At 32.6% G+C, this 21,445-nt stretch overlaps 1 protein-coding gene across 14 annotated transcripts in view; it reads right to left on the reverse strand.

Annotated features, from left to right (window-relative positions):
• LOC123713401 (potassium/sodium hyperpolarization-activated cyclic nucleotide-gated channel 2) overlaps positions 1-21,445 on the reverse strand; it is a 168,929-nt gene that overhangs the window by 22,877 nt on the left and 124,607 nt on the right. For all 14 annotated transcript variants that reach the window (XM_045667032.1, XM_045667033.1, XM_045667031.1 and 11 more), the window contains one exon: positions 18,939-19,215. In XM_045667032.1, coding sequence (XP_045522988.1) covers positions 18,939-19,215 — 277 coding nt within the window. The remainder of the gene's footprint in view (positions 1-18,938; positions 19,216-21,445) is intronic.

Here is a 21,445-nt window from a genome sequence, read left to right on the forward strand (position 1 = left end):
TATCATTTCTGCTTCTGCTTGTGCTAGTCGAGTGTCGTTACTTAGCGTTTTTATTATATTTATGTAGCATCTTGGTTAATAAATTAAATCTTTTATTTAAGCACCATTTGAGAATAGGAAGCTATTTGCTTATAAAGGCTCAAACGTCTCAGATGAAGACGTGGATAGACCATAGAGTATTTTAATGCCATTACATACCAACTAGGGTGCCAATCGGTGCCTGGGCCTGGTAGATTGCTGTATCTGTTCCGTCATCATTCTTAACAGACAAGTAGGTGATCAACCCTCTTTGCCTGACACCGTTGGCTTTCTGGGTTTAAGATATCAGCGATATTATTAATGTGCACATAGTACTTACGACCACAGTGATGAGAGTCACGTTGAAACCAAGCCAACACTCCTTTAATGCGATTAAGTAGTAGAAGTACTTATTATCAATAATTTGTATATGCTATAAAACTGAAGTAAAACGCAGTAGACGCGCGTCCAAATCCATTGTCAAGTGTCGGCGATAATCTTTTGGTTCAAAGCCGTGCAAAGTGGTCGGTGCCAAAGAAACTCAAGGGCCATCGAATGCTGCGATGATGCAGATAGGTGAAATTTCAAATTATACGACGCTAAGTAGAGGCGTTTTACTGACGCAAATTATAAAGTAAAGTAATATTACGTTCTAGAACGACTGGCGTGTGTCAGAGCTTTTTATTGATTTGATGATGGACTTTAAGTTCTCTTCAATAGGTTTCAAGTAACTAAAACTTCTCAACCTACATAGTAATAATAAAAATTAAATTAAAAAGTTTGGTTCCTGTGGCAGTGTACTTTTAACGCTGGCAGCATTTCCTCGCTGTATTGCGATACTTATCCATTAAGCGAGGAAAGCACTAACTACCACATAATAAGTTAAAGCATTCATTTCATTGTTAGAAGAAAATGATAGATCAGATTGTCACTACCCAAGTTCCTTTGGTAAAACAGGGTTGGAAGGGGAAGAATATACTTTAGTTTTAGGATTTCTAGCGAAAGTGTACTTTCGTTAAATTTTAGATATATTTTAAATAGTAAACTACACTACGATTCAATTGCCACAATTTTGCTTTTCATATGAAGCCATTTATATATCCAAATTCCCTGATTTAAAATCTAAATCAGTCTCCATTACAGAAAACAATTTGACAAAAAGATTCGAAAGATTACCATAGTTAAGAGGATAAGTGTATAAAATGAGGTTCAGTTTTTTTGTGTACAAATTAGATAATTCCAATGCCAGAACAGCCTGAAATATTTCGGAGCTAGTTCCCAAGGGTTAGAATTGAACCTGCACTTAATTTCCCAATTGGAACATCAATCACGAACGGATTTACCATTGGTAATTTTATTATATGCTTTATTGTGTTATCTGTGTAATTCACAGTAAAAAAAAATAAAGTTTGTGTGTATGGAAACGTTTTGTTAACATTTTTTCATACTAAATCATAAAAGGTCTTAAGACAAAAAATTCATATGAATATTTTTTAAAGAAATACTAATATATTTTAATCGCAATACGAATGAGAATTTTTGATAAAATAGCAGTTAACATAAAAGCGAAAATATTTGTCATTACTTAAACCTTACAAGACATCTTTAAAGTAATTATTTATTAACAATACAAAAATACACACTTAAATACATTGTGACACAAATATCACGAGATATATTGAATTCGTGACATCCTTGTTGGTTTGCTTTTTAACAAATTGTATCAAAACGGTAAAGATATCCGTGTTTTATTTTTTACATTGCGTTACAAATTCCTAAGTCAATGATAACGCTTAAAGAACAAAGTAGGTGTTCACCTTTACTATGCTTGTTTAAGTTAACATAATGGATGAGTCACCTCACTGTCCTGTAATAATGGATGATTAACATTGTTAGTATTACTTTTAGACTGATTTAAAAAACCCCGAAGGAGCTTTTATTTCCTTAATTTTTTTCAACTAGGCTTTGGGCCGGTAATAAACTTCCCGATCACGATTTTCTTTATGAATTTTCGAAGTTCTTTTAACATAGTATGAAATAAGTAGTACTTAATGATACCAGTTTCAAATGCTAATGATAAACATAACAACAAAAGTTCTTTCACTCAAAATACTGTATATCACGAAACAGTTGTCAAATATGTTTGTTTTTTTAAAGGGTGGGGCTAACTAAAAATCTAATTAATTTAATATTAGTACCGCCATCTATGTGTCAGCCTACGAACCCTTCAGTCCACCTATTACGCTGTTGAATACCTCCGACGACAATATAGTCGGGGAATTAGCCAAAGAAATGTTAGAATGTACTGTTGATATCGATCTTGTGATCGTTGAAGATTGTTGGGAGTTACATAGTACCGAGCCTGGCGGTTATAAATACAGAAATATTAATTTGAAATTCAATTGTAATAAACAAAGTATTAAATACCTCACGTTCGCTCCGTTTTTGGTGGCGATAAACAAGAGTAATGGAGGAATCCGGAAGGAGGTCTAAAGACATTTCCGGTTACAAAATGAAGCTTCAGCTTTAAATAAGATAAAATAATTTTATAGTGAATGACTAATTCCATTTTTTTATTATCATAAACTTAAACGAAGCTATTAATGCACTAAATTGTTATTTTTTAATTGAAACATTAAAATATACAATTACCTCATTTAACTTGTCTTTTGAAAATAAGGCGATTTGTATAAATATGCTAGTACATAACATATAATAAATTTTCTGCTGTAGTAACATTATTGTGTTTATACATATTTTGTATTATATTGTTTTTTAGGATAGGAATCGAGTCATCCCATCCCATAGAAACACATTTGACTGGTTGCTTTGCCGACCCGAAGGAGGAACTCTGAATGAATGCTCTTTAAATAAAATATTTCAAGGTCGTGTCTTCCAGGGAAGCCACCCTCCGGACGACGATTCCACAGTTCGACAGTTCCCAAAAGAATATGTCTAGTAAAGAAGAATTTTAGCCACCAAGGTGATGCCTTTGTTTGCCTCAAATTAGCTTGTATAAATGATTTTTTAAAATAAATAAATGTATAACTAATTAAATGATATGTGCAAAGAAACCACCAAAGGTAAAAGGTAAATAAAATTAAATTGGACATTAGAGTTCATTACTGTACGGAAAAAATATTTCTTTAACGAATACTCTTCTCAACTACTAGAATATTTCTAATCTGCAATCTAGTTTCTTAGAGCGTAATTATATGCAATTAGATATCTAATGAAATATCTGAGACGTAGGAGGCATCTTCATAATTTCATTGGCATCTAATATAAGGTTGGATCGGTTCAAGATGGCTATCGGAGCAACTCGATAGAGCTAAAGACAAAAACATATCTCATTACTGTAGAGTCTATGTACGTAATGCAAATTAAATTGCGTTGACTATGACGAATGACTTATTTAGGCTGCTTTCTTTATAACGAAAGAGAAAGGTTAGATGATATCAAATCTTTTAAATAGCCTCAGGTCCTAATATTTGTATAAAATAATTAATATACTTAATAATTCCTTATTGCAAGTATATAATAGGCGTTCGGCGTGTCAATTACGTGATTATTTCTATGTAATTGTACGCGACTCGTGCTTATGTGTCAGAAGAATGTAATATGCCTGTTTAATAAATTAATTGACGACTTGGAAGCTTGTATACTTAAGAAGTTTTTATTAACCGTTTAATTATTTATATTATTAACCCAAAAGTCCTTTTCGTAGTTGTTCGAAGCCCTTATTGGCAGATGATGACTGAATAGACGGCGTTCACTTCATAAAACATCAGTTTTATACATTCGCCTTCCTAGTTTTGTCGCATAATTTGTTACCAGCGGCTGAATTAAATGATTTTCATTTGTGCCGTGTAACGATTCGTAAGTGTTACGTCTATTACCTACTAGCTGTTATATTACCGACGTGGACTCGGTCGTAGAGGAATCTTATGTAAGGTATAGATTTCCTTAACAATGGACGATCCAATACAAACTCTTCAGCTTTATAATATAGATTCAGTGAATATTGCAGTTGTAGGAAAGCAGTATTTATTTGCTTGACTACCCAGTAGATGTGACATCTTAAAGACCGTTGAAAAATGGTACGCGATAGCTGCATTGCGACACTTTAATTAATACAACAGCTCGAAACCATTATCTCGCTGAGAATCGAACCCAGTTCCAGCTAAGGTCCGTTACTATTGGTTAGTCACGGAAGTGATACATATCATAGATAATATAATAATTACTATATATTTATTTATCATAGTAAAGACTATAATAAATAAATATATAGTATAGCTATCCCTTATAAAATATATGACAAGATGAGTAAAAAAATACAATAAAAACATATAAAATAAAATAAAAATACTTACTGGTCATTTTTGTTTATTCAAAAGCAAAATCATTCACCAAAACAGCGGTATGTTAGGTATGAATTGTCACTTAACAATGCTTAATAAAAGTTGATCAGCCCACTACCAAATATATTTCGTCATAACTGTAAACGGCTAAGTACTGCTTAATCTGTTATAATTCTGAAGAATTTAAGAGAAAGGTGCGTGAACGCCTAGGTTGGTTTCTGCAGACGGAATTTGGAAAATTCTAGTATTGACTTTTGTTAACATAGCTTTGACACATTTAGAAAAACACTTTTTGAACGGATTGAAGCTATGTAAAATTATGTAAATTATTATAAGTTTTTAATAATAATAACATAGCTCCAATCCGTTCAAAAAGTGTTTTTCTTGGAAAATTCTGCTAATTTTAAACCTTGGGTGTGAATAAAGACGATGTTAATATTATATAATTTTGTATTTGAGCATTTAACAATTCGTATACAACGTAGAACAAACGTTTCATTTTTATAGTGCAAGGGTATAGATGTAATATCCATATTTTCGTAACAGTACTAGGAAAATATAATTAACAAAAACCGTATTTTCTCATACAAAAAAATTGAGATAAAATTGGTGGATAAATTTAACTCAATTGCAAATTCATTCCTACTAGTCGACGCTGAAAAACGGTAACGACGTGTTTTGTCGTGCTAGTTTGTTAAGATTTAAAGAATACCTACAACCGGGACGTAAGTATCGCTAAGTTCACTGGTGTCTAAATGATACCAAAATAAAATTCAAATTAATTTTATTATTTACGATTATTTAAATGAAGTTCAGAAGTGTCGTATGAATATTTAAATAAATCTCAACTATTCATAATGTGTGCCGTGTAGCGTCCTATCAAAACGAATCGATCAACTTTTTAATTTTAAAACAATATTTGTATACCCATCCTTTATTACTACATATTGTAATTATTACTACTTTAATATTGCTTACCAGTTGTTAGATTTGGGAGTATCTTATACATTCTTAAAAATAAAACATTCACATGGCAAACTTTTGTCAATTTTAAATATTTATAAAATGGAAAACGCTAGCAAATGTAGGCTAAATTGAATTATTTTATTCATGAACACTTGAATATTCTTCAGACATTTTGTGGTTTATGCGACAAGAGTTTCGGGTTTGTTATAACATTAAAAATTATTATCAAATACAGATTGGTTTTCTTATCCTAAATATCCTGCCTATGATCTGAAAAGTAATAATGAAGGTTTTAAGTTGCTAACGATTTGATTGATTTTTATAGACAAGAAAGTGATCTATTTCTGTGCCTGACTATTATATTTAAGTGGCAAACGGGCGGGAGCCTCATCTGATGTTAAGTGATACCGCCGCCCATGGACACGCCCAATGCTCGCGAGTGCGTTGCCGACCTTTTATGAATTGGTACGCGCTTTCATTAAGGACTCTAAGTCGAGTTGGTTCAGAAATACTGCAGTGGGCAGCTGGTTCTACATAGTGGTTTCCTCGCAAAGTTTACCATTACCATCAAGCAAGTGCGCAGCACTTGAGAAAATGATGAACCACAATTGAGATTTGACGACGACCTCAGGCATGCTATAGGACTAAGCGAAAACTGCTGCACTCGCACTCATTCTATGAGCTTTATCATACCCACACTTTGTAATTTATATATTGAATCATATCCTTTAAAGCTTTAATAAATTACTCATAATTGAATCAAGGGTTTACGATTACGCTGTAAAATTACGTACTAATTAAATACAAAACTTAGGGCGGTAATTCAAAGAAGATTCAGGCATTAATATTACAAACGGTGAGTCCGGGACGTAGAAATAACAAATATTTGATAAAATCCAGTCATGAAATAACATTCAGGGTGAATATATTCTAATTACACCGTTTTATTTTGTCTTAAAAAGACGAAATAGCACTTAATGTATTAGGGGAATAGTCCGCCAGTTCGCAAAGATAACTGTTTTGATTAATAAGACGATGGAGTGGTATTGAAACTTAAACTTTCCGCTAACTTTCATATAATTATCGAATATTTTCTATACAATTAGTATACTACACGAATTTTATTCGCAACATCGCTTAAATTCCGAGAGAAAGATACATCCGCCCTCGTCTTAAATCTTCGTCTTACGAAAAACAATAATAAATAAAATAAATAAATTATAATTATTATTATTATCTATAACGAGGATGAAATAGATTCAGAATTTATTGCCTTCTAAACTCAAGTTAAAATTTCTAGTATAATTGCGTCTTTAGTTGAAAACAAATTCACGAAGGTTTAATGGAATATCTTTTTTAATACGGCTGGCCTCTGTTATTTTTATACTCAGTAGAGTCGGTGGATCGCTTTGATTAAGTCAATAACAGATTCATACGATGGATATTGTGTACCTAAGAAGTAATCTTTGTACCTAATTAAAACTTTTCGTATTAGCAGACTGTATACGAAATGTTTTTTGTCTAGACGCTCCGTCTAAACAGAAATTACAAGGAAGAAAATATACGTTAATTTTAGTCTAAGCGAATCACGCTTCGAACAAACTTTAATCAACGCAGATATGTGCTAATTTAAAGGAGAATTTTGAAGACGGAAAGCTCGAGATTCGCTAAATGTTCGGTTTTTCAATATTAAAATGGCTATGGCCGATGGCGAGGATGAGAGACAAGTGAAAGAGGAGGAGGCCTGAACTCCGTCGGATGTCGTGTAATTATATCAAACATAATGACATGGACTTTATTACGTCTGCCGTTAAGACTGTCCATGGGCGGCGGTACTACTTAAGATCAGGTGAGCTTTCTGGCCGTTTCCCCATGTTCTACAAAAAATGTACTCCTGATTATGGAGTTGTACATTTGAGTAATACAGGCTAATTAATGATTAATGATTCTTTTCCACAGAAAAACTACACAATACATACACTTAACAAAATAGAAATGAATAAAATTTGTCAGAAAAAAACATGGAAAAAATATTCTGCTAACAGAAACAGATAAACATAGACAATAATAACACATAAACATATAGTTTTACGACGTCCTAGACAATTATGAGTAAACGTTAACCATTAGAACAACATACAATACTCGGTCCATTAGGTACAAATGAAGAAAATTTTATTTTAGTTCGAAATACGTTTTTTTAGCTTGGTTTTAAGACTTTTACCCGCTAACTCGACAGTCGTTGACGTGTTTTCGAATAACTTTAAATGTTTAATTTAAAGTAGACAATATTTTTTAATTATTTATTAAAGGTCAAATTTACTAAAGGCAAGGCAAGGGCAGGGCAACCTTTCTGACCCTAATTCCCTGAAATCTTTAATAGATTTCACTGTGTTTAGGACATGTTTGTCCTAGTTCCAAGCACATGAAACGCGGATATGAGATAAATTTATGCTCTAATAAAATAAAATAATAAATATTAGCAGAAATAAATAATAATTAAAACTATTTAGTTCATGATTGCGGATTTATTTTAGTTAATTGCGTCAGTGGTGTGGTGACTGGTGAGTATCAGTCATAGATCAGCCTGATCTAGGTGATCTTTAATCATGAATGAAAAATGGAGAAGTATCTGCCTAGCGCCCTTTTCGGGGGTACAGAATCTCAAACAAATAGATCTATCTATCTATCTACCTTTAACTCAATAAAGCCATATAATATGATGGTTTTAAAGGAAGGAGTTTTGCTCGAATTTTGACATTTATTTGTGTGATTAATTACACACACCGCCGTAACTATAATGTATCTTACATTCTGGTTAATGCTAATGATTTCAATGATTTATTATAAGAAAAAATATTTTTCATTTACTTATGTAATGTTTAATCAAGATTTGGGCATAGGCGGATCCAGGAGAAGGTTTAGGCTCGATACACACTATGATGCCATTCACGGTTCGTATCCCTTCTGTATTCTGGGTACGTATTATTATTATTAAAGCTTTATTAATTAATCCATACAACAAGTGGATATTATACATTCCTTAATATTAGTATTAGTTGTGTTAGTACAAGTTTTAAAAATTTTAAGTGACAATTCCTTTTTAGTGGTCTAGTTTTTGTATGGCCTCTTTTAGGGCAAAAGCCGGTACCGGCACCCAAATTGGTCACTTTACTAGTACCCACTATAGAAACAACACTGTAAATATATATAATTAAGAACGCATTATCTAAGAAGAATAAGCTTATAACGTTTACTAGAGATAATTCAACTTTGTAAAGTAAATTAAGATTATCTAGATTCGTTAGAATACGGCACCTACTCTAAGCTTCCGAATCTCGATTCTAATACGGGCGAAAATCAATACAGACGCTCATACAATATTGAAAGCTGTACGTAGAAAAGTTTCATGAATTTTGCCTTTATATTAGACGTTGTATGAATTTTTTCTCGATATTACAGACAATATGTTACGGTTACCTACAATTAAACTTAGAATTTGAATTCGAACAGTTTATTACTTTTGCTAGAAGATTTTTGATTGATCTAACTTTTAGCCACTTCTATAGTATGGGTTATATGAATGCATAGTTCTATACGTGCTGCTACAGCTGTAGCAGCTGCTATTGGCGAGAGTTTGCACTGGGCAATGGAAGTTTCTCGTTTTGGACGGCAAGACACATTTTGGATCGCAGAACAAGCTGAGTGAGTGAGTGAGCGAGTATAATTCTGTTCGTACTAATAAAAATCCTCACGAAAATTAAACAATTGTCATTCACACGCTAATATTTTGTTTCATGATATATAATAAACTATATAAGCACTAAAACTTTGTTTTAAAATATAGAGACTACTCCGGTTTCGATTGTAGTAACTTACAGCATTGGCATGGGAGATGGTGTCAGATATCCTCTAGAATTCCCTCTATCCACACTTTTTGTTTTTCACTGTGACACGAGAATGAATCTTCATTTATATGAGAACAGGATTTTTGTTGTGTTATTTCCCACTACAAAAGGAGTTTTTACGTTTAAGTGCATTTGTATGATGTATATAAATCTATACGGACTTTGTAGTATGTTCCAATCATACTAATTGACCTACTCGTAAACGTTGAACTGTATTATATACAACCGCTATATCCTATTTACAGTCTCAATTGACTCTTCTTATAACCTCAGTCGGTTAGTCAACACCAAAACGTTTAAATATACAACGAAACGAAACTTTCTAATGGACTTCGCGAAGGACAAAACCTCCGCTTTGATTAGCAAAAAATTCAACACAGATTATCAAAAACCAAAAGTAATTTTATTCGTGTATTTCATTTCTCTAGATAGAAAAATAAACTTCTGTGTTTAGTGTTTTGTTTCTGCATGAACATAAGAATGCCCTCGCGTTTATCGCGTATTAGTAGTCTGTGGTAAAATACCGCAATTTGTTCCTGTCTCATCAACTGAATTACTTCAGCTGTAATTGGCGGGAGTAGGTTTACATCAAATAAAGTACCAGTGTTCTTAGAATGCGTTATACGCTACTATAAAAACGAAACAGAATACTCCGTATTATGAACAATGAAATGTATTTGAGACCATTATAGTACCGGTAGTATTTTGTGCATGCTGTGATTTAAAAGCATAGATGTAATCTGTGGTCCACCTATTCCTTATACTGTAAATCACCTTGGGAGAGTTATATTTAAAATTTACGATTTGTAGTAGTAACTGACTGTTTTTTGAATTGAAATGTTGGTGAACAAAACAGTTAAAAACATTTTGTTACATATTTTTATAGTTTAGGACTTTTAAAAATTTACCAAAATGTCACAGATAATATTGCAAACGTTTGAAGAAAACTTTTTTGAATTTAAATTTTAATGTATTTGTCTCCGTGTGAATGCTCAATTACGATTGCATTTTCACACTGAATTACGAAACGCCACTCGGTCAATTGTCACATATTTGACAAAAACACTGTCACTAGCTCGGGAAACGTACATTTTTCCATCTGGTGTTATTTCAGATTCTCCCACATCAATCGGCAAAATTGCATAAATAACTAAAAATATTTATAGTTTTATTAAGATTTACCAACGAAGTACTAACTTGCTATACTTTTATTACCAAAAACTTCTGGCTTTTCTTTACACAATTTTATTTCGAAAACATAATTTATTCATTTTATAGTCCGAAACGAAAAATATTTAAGAGGCATATTTTTGTCTTCTATCTTGACTGTTTTGTATTTTTTAGTATTGTAATTTAATAAACATAGTTCTAACCGTTAACAATTAAAATATTCAATTGATTCTGATTCTCTGTGGATCGTAAGAATCGATTGGAAGCAGATGTTGAACTTGTACTCTAATTCTTACTCTAAAGATAAATGAAAACTGTCACCGAGCCACAACTAAAGTGATATTGTTTATAGTCTTATTTGAGGCTCTCATCTACACAGTGGGGCTATTGAAATTCACAATAGAAGGATAGAATTTAAATATAACTGAGACTGAGTCACATGACCGCGAATTTAGGACAAGATTCCAGTAAGCCGTGAATAGATTATCCGGTCATTTGCGCAAGAGCAGGCTCGCCTTGATTGAGAAATCACTAACACTACGAATATAATATACATAAAAATGTTCTGTGTATATCCGGTCATTCGTATATGTATATAAATAACCGGATATACACCGGACATACATAAAGTCTCATATTTTATATGATTTAATGCAGAATATGTTGTTATAACAGATTAAGATTATAATGGCGCGAAATAGTGATTGTCATTCCGATCTGTTAAGATGGCGTCCCTTCTTTTTAGTTCTTATGGATGTAACATTTCTTTATGCGTTTAAAATATAAAATAAGTCTTAATGTGTATTAAATCAAATATTAATTTGATAATATAATAAAATACTTCTTTTACGATATAATTAAGTTATAACAATACATGTTGTAGGTTTGTTTGTAGGACGAGTTTGTCTATGTGAAATTTGAACATAAGCAATTATCTTTTTCCAAGTACCGTAATAGGTACTAAACGTTCTTAAAAATCGGCTGAAATAATAAAGTTAGTTTAGTCTATATTTGTTTCTTAGTTGTAAATGTAACTGTTATTATTGAACAAACATTCAGGAGGCTTGCTTGATGTTAAGCCTTTTAAGAATTGGTAATGATTTTGTGATTAAATAATATAACAATATTCCAAAAGTGAATTTCGCTGACCTAATACAATGACTGAGTGGATATCGATTATTCATCGGATGGTCTAACGAGTCGGAAAACTGGACACATGAAATATGAAATTCATGTTTATTTTCTCTCGGAATTGCAATAAAGGGTTTCCAAATATCGAGGTAAGGGAATTAATTGGTTTTGAGGTTCCTATTTTTCGCTTTTTTTAATCAAGCTTACATATACTTAGATATAGTTTATTTTATCAATGAAAGGCAATACTTTGTTAATCGTATATAGAGTTAGTCTAGAGTCAAAAGAGTGCTAATGTCACAAAAAATGTGTTTTGTAACAACATAAACAAGGTTCTCATCGGATCACTTCACTTCCTATAACTCCTGGATGGGGCAGAAGGTGTCCACAGTAAGTCTCCATCACGTTCCCTTTTGAGCCTCGTATTTAACGTCCAAGTCTTTTCAGCTCACTGTACGATGACAGATTTGCTTGGTACGGCTTCGATTCCGCTTTCCTTGCGGGTGCTAATCAAGCACCTGCTTGGAGATATAATTGGAATCTCTTCTGTATCTGATTGATCTGCTAAAATAATCTAAATAAAATTATATCTGCTAGTCACGACATATAGTGTTTAATTAACTATCAGTAAAAATGACAATATTGAAAAACTCCGGTGGAGTGTGTCTGAACAATCAATCAGTTTTACCTTTACAGTTTTAGGCCTTCGGTATACAGAAGTTACCGGTTTTAATACATAAAGATTTTCAGCATATACTCGATTCGATCGTAGCTTACTCAAGTGTCACGTAGTATCGCTATTTGCGTCTCAAACGAAAATATCAATTCAAATACGATTCAGATAATCGTGTTGGGTATTCGGTTTTAAATTTCGAATATGCGGCTCCATTTGTTCACTAGCCGCTTGTTTCATCTCTTAACTGGAATTTTGTTTTATTTTGGCAATAAATTAAGCGTTTTTATATGGTATAAGGAACTTTATTGTTTGGTGCAGTTCGTAACAATAAGTATTTCCTATTCAATATTAATTGATGATCATAACTTTAAACTTCAAAGCCCGATTCTTTAACATAGTAACGCAGTTAGAACATTGTTACAGCTGCATTGTATTCAGTTACTTGCTATTATAATGTAATGAACATTAAATTAGCATAGAAATAGTCGCTTTGAAAATTCATAGCTGTAAAGGTATTAGTGCCTAAGCACAAAGAATGGCCTCGATGAAGAAATATACAGAATCTGGTTGTCTGATACGAAAAGGCGTTTCCTAATTGAAACGAAATAATTCCCGCCGGCACTTAGAAGCATTTGAGATGTGGTGCTATCGTCGCATGCTTCGTATAAGCTGGACCCAGAAGGCCCTAACGAGAAGGTTCTTAAACGAGTTGGAATGTCGAAAAAACTTATGCAGAACATTAAACAACGTCGGTAGAAAGAAGGAATTATGGCTTTGCAACGTTAGGGAGTGGACGGGTTGCGGAAGTGTTGCTGCATCTGTCCTAGGACAAGACACGCTTCAAGAGACTAACGGCCAACCTCCAGTAATGGGTAGGCACTACAAGAAAAAGAAGAACGAAATTAATTTAAATCAGCTAAAATCTACTGGAAATGCTTATCGTTGTTGTATGAGTTGTATATCTTTTGTAAACGGGAATTTAAATGAATCAGAAGATAACCTGTTCGGAAAATAAACGTCAAACATATGCGGAAAATATTAAAATCAGACCGAACCAGATATAACTAGGCTGTTCCTCGTGGAACCCTTGACATTGGCCAGAGATTATATCAATTTCAAATACTTTTATCCGATATATCTTTTCCTGTATTTATATTATGAGTTGCTGTTAAAATAATTACCAAACTGACTAGTTACATTCGACTATACGCGTATGAAGCATTAAAAATTAAGAAGCGTAAATGTTTACAAACACGACTTGCTTGTAACATATAAGTGTTTTATGAAATATATTATTTACTTACATATATGTATTTTGAGGATTAATTTTTTATGCACTTAATTTTTTTAAACATCCCCAATTGTTTACTCTGAATGAATTCAAAACTCTCGTTAAATTAAACAAAAAAGCTTTTTATAAATTTGACGCTTATTTAAATGATTGTAATCCTTGGAATTGATTTGCTTCAGTTCAAACAATTTGTATAATCCAAAACTTATAGATTAAAAAGAGTGGCGGAGAGTTCCTTGCCAGTTCTTCTTACCCCTCGCCCTTAACTGGCGAACTGGTAGTAAATGTAAATTTAAAATTAATTTAACACCTTTTTTCTGTTGACGTTCATAACTTTATATGAATAAAGTTATTTTGTGTTTGAGTGCCTGACTGACCTAAAACGACACTTGTCTTTTATAAAGCCGCATCAATGCATGACATGACATATAATATGATAATTATCGCGTATTTTCGAGATAATGGATCTTGTATGATCCGTTTTAATTGTTTGAATTTATTTTTGATGTTATACTTCTTTTGGTACGTTATAGAAAAATGATGAGGGTAAATTTTTACGATGCGCGCGCACACCGTAACAAAAATACCGACACCCGCACACCGTCACAAAAAACCGACACCCTGAAGACAACATCTTAAAAGAAAAAAAATCCATTTCTTTAATTATGTAGAAATAATTTTATTTGTGATATTTAAACAAGCTTTATTTAACTGCGTTATAATAGAACTTTCAATGTATTGACTACCTTTTTTCTATTGTTACTGTCGTTATTACAAACGTAGAAAAGGCGGAAGACAAAGAATTAAAAAATATTTTTATCTTGTTACGCCAAAGAAGTATAACTTCTAACGCGTGTACATAAGTACACACACATATTTATTTATATAGAACAGTGGGTAAACGGCCAGGAGGCTCACCTTAACTAATATCGCCTGCCCATAAACACTCTTAAATCCAAAGGGCTCGCGAATGCGTTGCCAGCCTTTTTAGAATACGAACGCTTTTTTCTAGAAGAACCGTAAGTCGCATTGGTTCGGAAATACTGCAGGGAATCTGGTTCCACATAGTGGTGGTGCTCGTCAAATTGCCTTAAAAACCATGGAATTTCATATTCTGCCTCGACGTTCGATGATGATGATCATCTGAATACTCTCCGTTGTAAATACGGTAGAAGATGAAGCGGTAATTGTTGAACATATTCTTAATATACACAGCCTACAAATAATTAACTTTTACTATACATATAACATATGTATATTTTTATATACGCGTGCCTGGAGTTTCAAATTCACCTTATTAATATTGTACAAAAGCTTATGTTAAATAATTTGATACAATGGAGACTTTGACTGAGATAATGAGAGGGTTCGGTGGGATTAAAGTTTCTTAATTTATTATGCAAGTAAAGGCATTGTTTCCGCAGGATTTAGGCAGACGACAGTGCAAATTTTTGTATAGATATATTAGGATAAAAGTAAATTAGCTTTTATCTAATAAAATGAACAATATATATCTTAAATTATCGTAATTCATGTGCACTTTTTTATATTTAATGTATCCTTTTTGGTTTAGTTTGTTTATTGTTGCTGTTTGGTTTCGTCTTAATAACTATATATAATTTTTGCACTCCTTGCCAACCTTATCTAATTTAATACATTTTTTTACAATGGTGCTTCCAGGCAGGAAGAGATCGCGAAGCGATACGGTCGCCTTTTGATTTAATTATGTTTAATTTTTATATTGTGTTCCAAAGAAGTGTTAATAAATAAAAATGAATAAATGAATATATTTTTGAATAAACATGTATTATATTTACTAATTACTATTACTGTTTCAAAAACAGGGAGTCTAGAACTATTATTCCCCTAACATAATTATAATTTGTTTATACACTACTGAGTTCTGGTTACTTCAAAGGCAACCCGAATATATTTAATACATACCTTATATAAATGTAACCTACATCCGTTATTAGACAACGGGCGACCTTATCGCTAACAAGCGATTTCTTTCAGCCAACCCTAGTATTGAAGAATAAAAAAAGAAACACCTACAGAGGGTAAAGTACAAGAAGTGCATAAATAATTAACAAAAAAGAATATAAAATAACACCTAACACGAACTATAACTAAAATCTAAAAAAATATATAATATATTATGTTGTGGGAGATTGGATTTATATATTATGAGATTAGAGGAGATATTCCGTTGCTTCTGTACCCTCAAAAAATCTAAATTCGTAACGATATATGACCCTAAGTTAGATAGCAGGTAGGTCTAATCAGTAAGCCGTTAACAGGCTTTCAGTGTCAATTGTCATTACAAAAGTGGGGAAAATTTAATCATCACGGTTTTTTTAATGAATGAAATGTCGGGTTCTAGTAGAAAATTCCATCGCCTTCCTATCTGACGTCATCTCTTTCGTGTGTAAAACATTAAAATTGAAGTTCGTAACAGTAATTCAATAAAAAAGCGTCATTAAACATTGATATGTTCCAACTGGTACGAACCATGTATTGTCCAGTCCAGAATGATGGCGCCATTGTTCCGCCAATATGCAACAATGCCTTTTGATGAACGTTTTAGTGTTGATAACCTAATTGCTACCTATTTCTGCTCAGCACTCGTGATTTAAAGTTTTAAAAATCTACAGCACTTGTTATGGGAACTAGACTTTTTGGAAGAAATCTTTCATGATTTTTCAATGCGTCAGAATTTAAATACTTTTGATGTCGGAAACGCGCTTGAGAACCTTCTGGCTGTCTATGGGCGGCGGTGTGTTAGCATTAGGTAACGTTTTTCTGTTTCCCTCTATATAAATAAGTGCTAAACAATCGGTCCTAGATATATGGTCTTGTATCTTGTACTGTTAAAGAGCCGTGACATCAATTTTGCAAAATTTGCGAAACCGATGCGAACAATAAATATAAAATAAAATGCTCAAACTCTTTAGAATTACATAACTAAATTATTTTCCACTAAATTGTATCCTCTACAAACTGAATACAGAATTTTAATTAGGTTTAAGTCCCTCGTAGTGGCTTCACCGAGCTTGCTATCATATAGCTTGGGGATATTAAGTAAAACACCAAACTTTCTATGCGACGGAGCTTAAATAGAGATTGAAACGTTTATTAATTGATAGGAGCTACTCATTTCTAAGCAGTGTAAAACTCAATTCATGACTAGTCTGTACTCATAGTCCTGATTATTTCACTACCTGTGCTGTTAATCTGTATCTACACTAATTTTATAAGTAGCAGCAGATATAAGCAGGCGTGGCTTGAGAATAGGCCTCTCAACTTTGAGGTAGCTCGGTACACCAAGGAATTCTTTCTATGTCTGCAATTCACACTCTCTCGAACGGTGACGGAAAATATGAGTAGACCGGCAAGACTTAGACCTAAAAATGGACGGAGTGTGTCAGGAATTGAAGGCTGAACAACAATTTGTCTATTAAGAAAAAGAAAATGGTCACGATACAGATATTTAAATCTGAAGCTAAAACTGTATTGAAGCGCCAATTGTTTTGTGTTAGAGTCTTACTTCAACGCAATAAGCTGTGGAACTGCTGGTTCGGGTTGAAATTAATTTAGGAATTGTTCAATTATCGAGTTATAATCCTTATCAAACAAACTCATAACAAGTATTAAATTTTTAACAAAATCGCCCCTAACATTGGTCATAAATCACGCGCACACATTACATACATAAATGGTGTAACACAGTTACGAAATTAGACTGGAGTAATAAGAAGCTCATGGTTATTAGTTAAAAAAAATACTGAAAGTTTTACCAGCTTTTAAGCTTTGGTTAAATGTGCCATTAGGTAAATAAAACATCATATATAAAAGGAATAAATAAACTACGTTTCATAGCCCGGGAATTGAATGGCCTTTAACAGATGTAATTAAATGCAACTAAGTAAAATTTATGCGAGCGATACGCCTTTAATATAATTTTATTGAAAGCGCTTTGTAGTTAAAGTTTTTAAATATTTGCTTCCTAATAGAACGAGGAATACGTAACATTGGATAGTTTACGTAATAGAATAGTAAATGTCCATACAAAATGGAACACTTTAGTAACGAAAAGTATTCGTGAAATTAGACGTTTCAGAGTCTGACATGAAATAGTAATAAGCTATCTTATATTATCTATATATTATTAGCTATTATCTATATATATTATTTATTTCATAACAAAAATAAACGACGTGCCAAATCCCGTACTTGCCACAAAGTGATTTCAAGCCTCATTTCTAGCTTAGAAATCAATTTTATAAAAATGAATTGCTGTTCGTTTGTCTAGCTAACACTCGAGAATGGCTAAACTAAAAATCTAAGATTGTGGAAGTTCTTGGAAGGTTTAAACGATGGCTAACAAAATAATAAGTATTGAATTTTCAAATAAAAACTGTTTCTAGCTCATTATTTGATGTCTTTTGTCTTTCAAGGAAAAAAATAACACTTTGTTTTCATATATTTATAGATGCCTTCAGATTTTTTTTCATGGCTATAGTAGGGCCGATTTGTTAGGTCTGTTTCAAAATGTATTAAGTTTTGACACATTCGTGATATATAAAAAAACATTTCTTAGATTAATCGAATTTTCAAAGAACATTTCAATTTACAATCGATTAATCTACATCTGTATCTACTCGAGTTGCCGAGAGGAAACTGTCAAAGCGATGCCGTTAACCGATCACTTGGAAATTATATTAAATATGTAAGTGAAATTGCAATCCAAATGATAAATGTTAATTTTTATTTAAGTCCCCTTAATGCCTGCACAAAGTATCTCTTTTTATATAAATGTTAGAAATCGTGCTTTCATCATGGATTGGATTTACAATCTATAGAGGCCTTACTACGTATCAATGTATGTGTATGTATTACGTACGTAATAAATGCATAAATACACCCATTCATACACTCTCACATTCACTCAAACTTGATAACTTATAGGACTTGTATTTTATTAGTTGTAACACTAAACCTACTAGCGATTATTAATTTTGTCATAATCTATTTGTCATTAATAAAGTTTTTATTCTCATTTATTATTATTAATTTTACAAAAAAATCGTGTGTGTTATGTACGCGTGTTAGGAGTTATACTTCTAACAAGATAAAAATATTTTCAATTCTTTTTTGTAGAAATAACGACATTAACATTCGAATAAATTTACTCTTATCGTTTTTCCCTAACGCGCCAAAAGAAGTATAACTTCAAAAACAATTTTTAAACAAAGAAATAAATTTCTATAGTCAAAAATTTATTAATATATGTATGGATTTTAAATTTTATATGTGTGTAGCCAGTGTTCATGGCCATGGCTTTAGGCCATTTCATGGTTTGACCTTAACAAAACTTAGAAGTAAATTAAGCTTTAATGTAAACAAGAACTCACCTGAAACTACTGCAGGGGTGTATAACCCAATGGCCAGCCGCCTTCTGCCTGATCCGCTCTTTCATCAGCGCTTTCTTGGAGCCAAAGAGTTTCATGGCTAGTTTGTTGTCGGTGGGCTGAAAGAGCGCTTGTAGCTGGTTCCGAAGAAAGCCCTGTTTGGCGTCCGAGGCTGGGGGGGCTGGCTCCACGGGTGTGCCGTATAAAGACACATCGTCCAGACCACCAAAATGGACCTTGCCGGTGCCGCTGCCTTGTTTCAGCGACATATCGGCGTCGCCTGGAACAAAATGCTTCATTTAATTGAGCGAATGTATCTGAGCAAAAACAGAGATTAATTGGAGCATCTGATCTTTTTTCCCTAAGCTCTTAAAGATGACAGTAGGAAAGTTAAGTTCCAATGGGATAAAGGGCATACATCTCTGGAATTATTCTAATATCATGTTTTCCCACATATAACTACATATTACAGAATACATTTTACTGAGTGTCAAACATAGGACCCTATGCTAGTGCTCATTCAGAAACGGAAACACTCAGAATTTTTAAGACGCTTATGTTAAAGGGTTTCTCGTAAACGAGTCACGAGATTATTTTTTAAAGAGAGAGAGAAGATATTTAAGAAAAAAATAAGGTTAAAAAGAATCATCAGATATGTATTTTTTATTTGAAAAATAGTAATAAAATACATAATATTCAATTATTATCTATAATTTATTTATTTATTTGATGAATATTACCTCATAATATACTTTATCTACGGTATACGTTGCAAGTTCGTTTATCTAAAATTTATGTCAATTTTGGTAAATATAAATGTTACAAAAAATTAAAATTTTAGCAATTATTGTTAAGCAGAAAAAGCTCAAGCAAAGCAGTGGATTAGGTATGAGATAGGCCCTTATCAATGCTTTATTTAAAATTGATCATACCACTACCGAATATATCCAGCTCCGGATAAGTACTATAGTACGGTAAGTAGTATAGTAAGTATACACTATATATAGTATGTATGTATATTTTTAATGTAACAGGAGGCAAACGGGCAGGAGGCTCACCTGATGTTAAGTGGTACCGCCGCCAATGGACAGTCATTGCACATTGTGCATTGCCAGTCTTTTAAGAATTGGTACGGTAAGAAAAGAGTTCTTAAAGGACCCTAAGTCGAATTGGTTCGGAAATATTTCAGTAGGTAGGTTCCACATAGTGGTGGTGCGTGGCAAAAACTTTCTTAAGAAACGCCAAGTTGTGAACGACGTCCAAAAATTGTATATATATATATACTTCTTTTTGCATCTGTTGTGTTTAACAGATGTGGGTTATAATGAAGTAGTTGATTCAAATCGCATCCCACTCGATTACATCTTGGTGACGTCATAAACACTTGGAACGAGCTTAACAAGCTCATAATGCTCTTTGCCAACTGAAGTACATTGTGAACTGTATGTTAGAAATATTTGGTGCATGATGCTGTTGTTGTCTAACCCTACCATTAATTCATAAAATTAGATTTGTGTCAATTGTACGCTTCCATAGGCTGTCAAGTAAGCAATACATTTCCATAAATCAATTTTATATTTAGTAAATTGATAACACTGAAATAATGGAGGACGTTTTGCTTCAACTATAACTTTCAATTCCTATTGTTTGTAAGCCTAATAGAAAAAAACAATTGAAGGTAAAAAATTTATACCGTCTTTGACAAAATGTATTAATCCGTAAAATGACGTACATTTTACGCCTTAGTTCAAGCTCGTATATTCATTCTCATAGCTTAATAGCTATTATGAAAGTAATAGTACGATAATCTTCCAAGAATCAGTTTACATCATGGCTTATGCAACGCTCAATCTTAACTTCTTGTGTTCAAGCCCCGGCTGTACACTAACCCTCGCTTATACGGTGAAGGAAAACATCGCAAGGAAACCTTGCCGTAGACACAACATAAGCATAAGGCTGATAACCTATTTGCCCATAATAAATGATCAAACAGATACAAAAATTTAAGGCCACAGAAGCTGTATTATTTAAATAAATATAGGTAAATTCATATTTTAATTATTAATAGTTTTGAAACTAAAAATTGCCACCGTATATATATTCTATACCGTAAAGGTTGAAGTATGCCAGATGAAGATTATTTTGAATTTAGGTCAATGGGTATCACGAGTATTTATAATTTAAATAAAATACAAAAATAAAAACGCTCGTAAAAAATTTAAATTATTTTCAACACTCTCTCGTGACCAACAGTTTAAAGGTGTGTGAAACTTTTTGACATTTTTGGTACTTCTACATCTAAGAGAAATTATATATAACAGAATAGGTGGTGTTCTGTAATGGTGTGTATAAGAGTATATTTAATTATTTTAGAGTGTTGTATGGTTCTTTTTATGTCAAATTAAACCACGAACGTAACTATACACATAACAGAAACTTAACACATTATTAAATATGAGTCACATTAACTATAGGGATTATAAATCTTGGGAATTTGTTTGAAGTAGCTA

Source organism: Pieris brassicae, chromosome 8 (assembly GCF_905147105.1).
Source record: "Pieris brassicae chromosome 8, ilPieBrab1.1, whole genome shotgun sequence".
NCBI lineage: Eukaryota > Metazoa > Arthropoda > Insecta > Lepidoptera > Pieridae > Pieris > Pieris brassicae.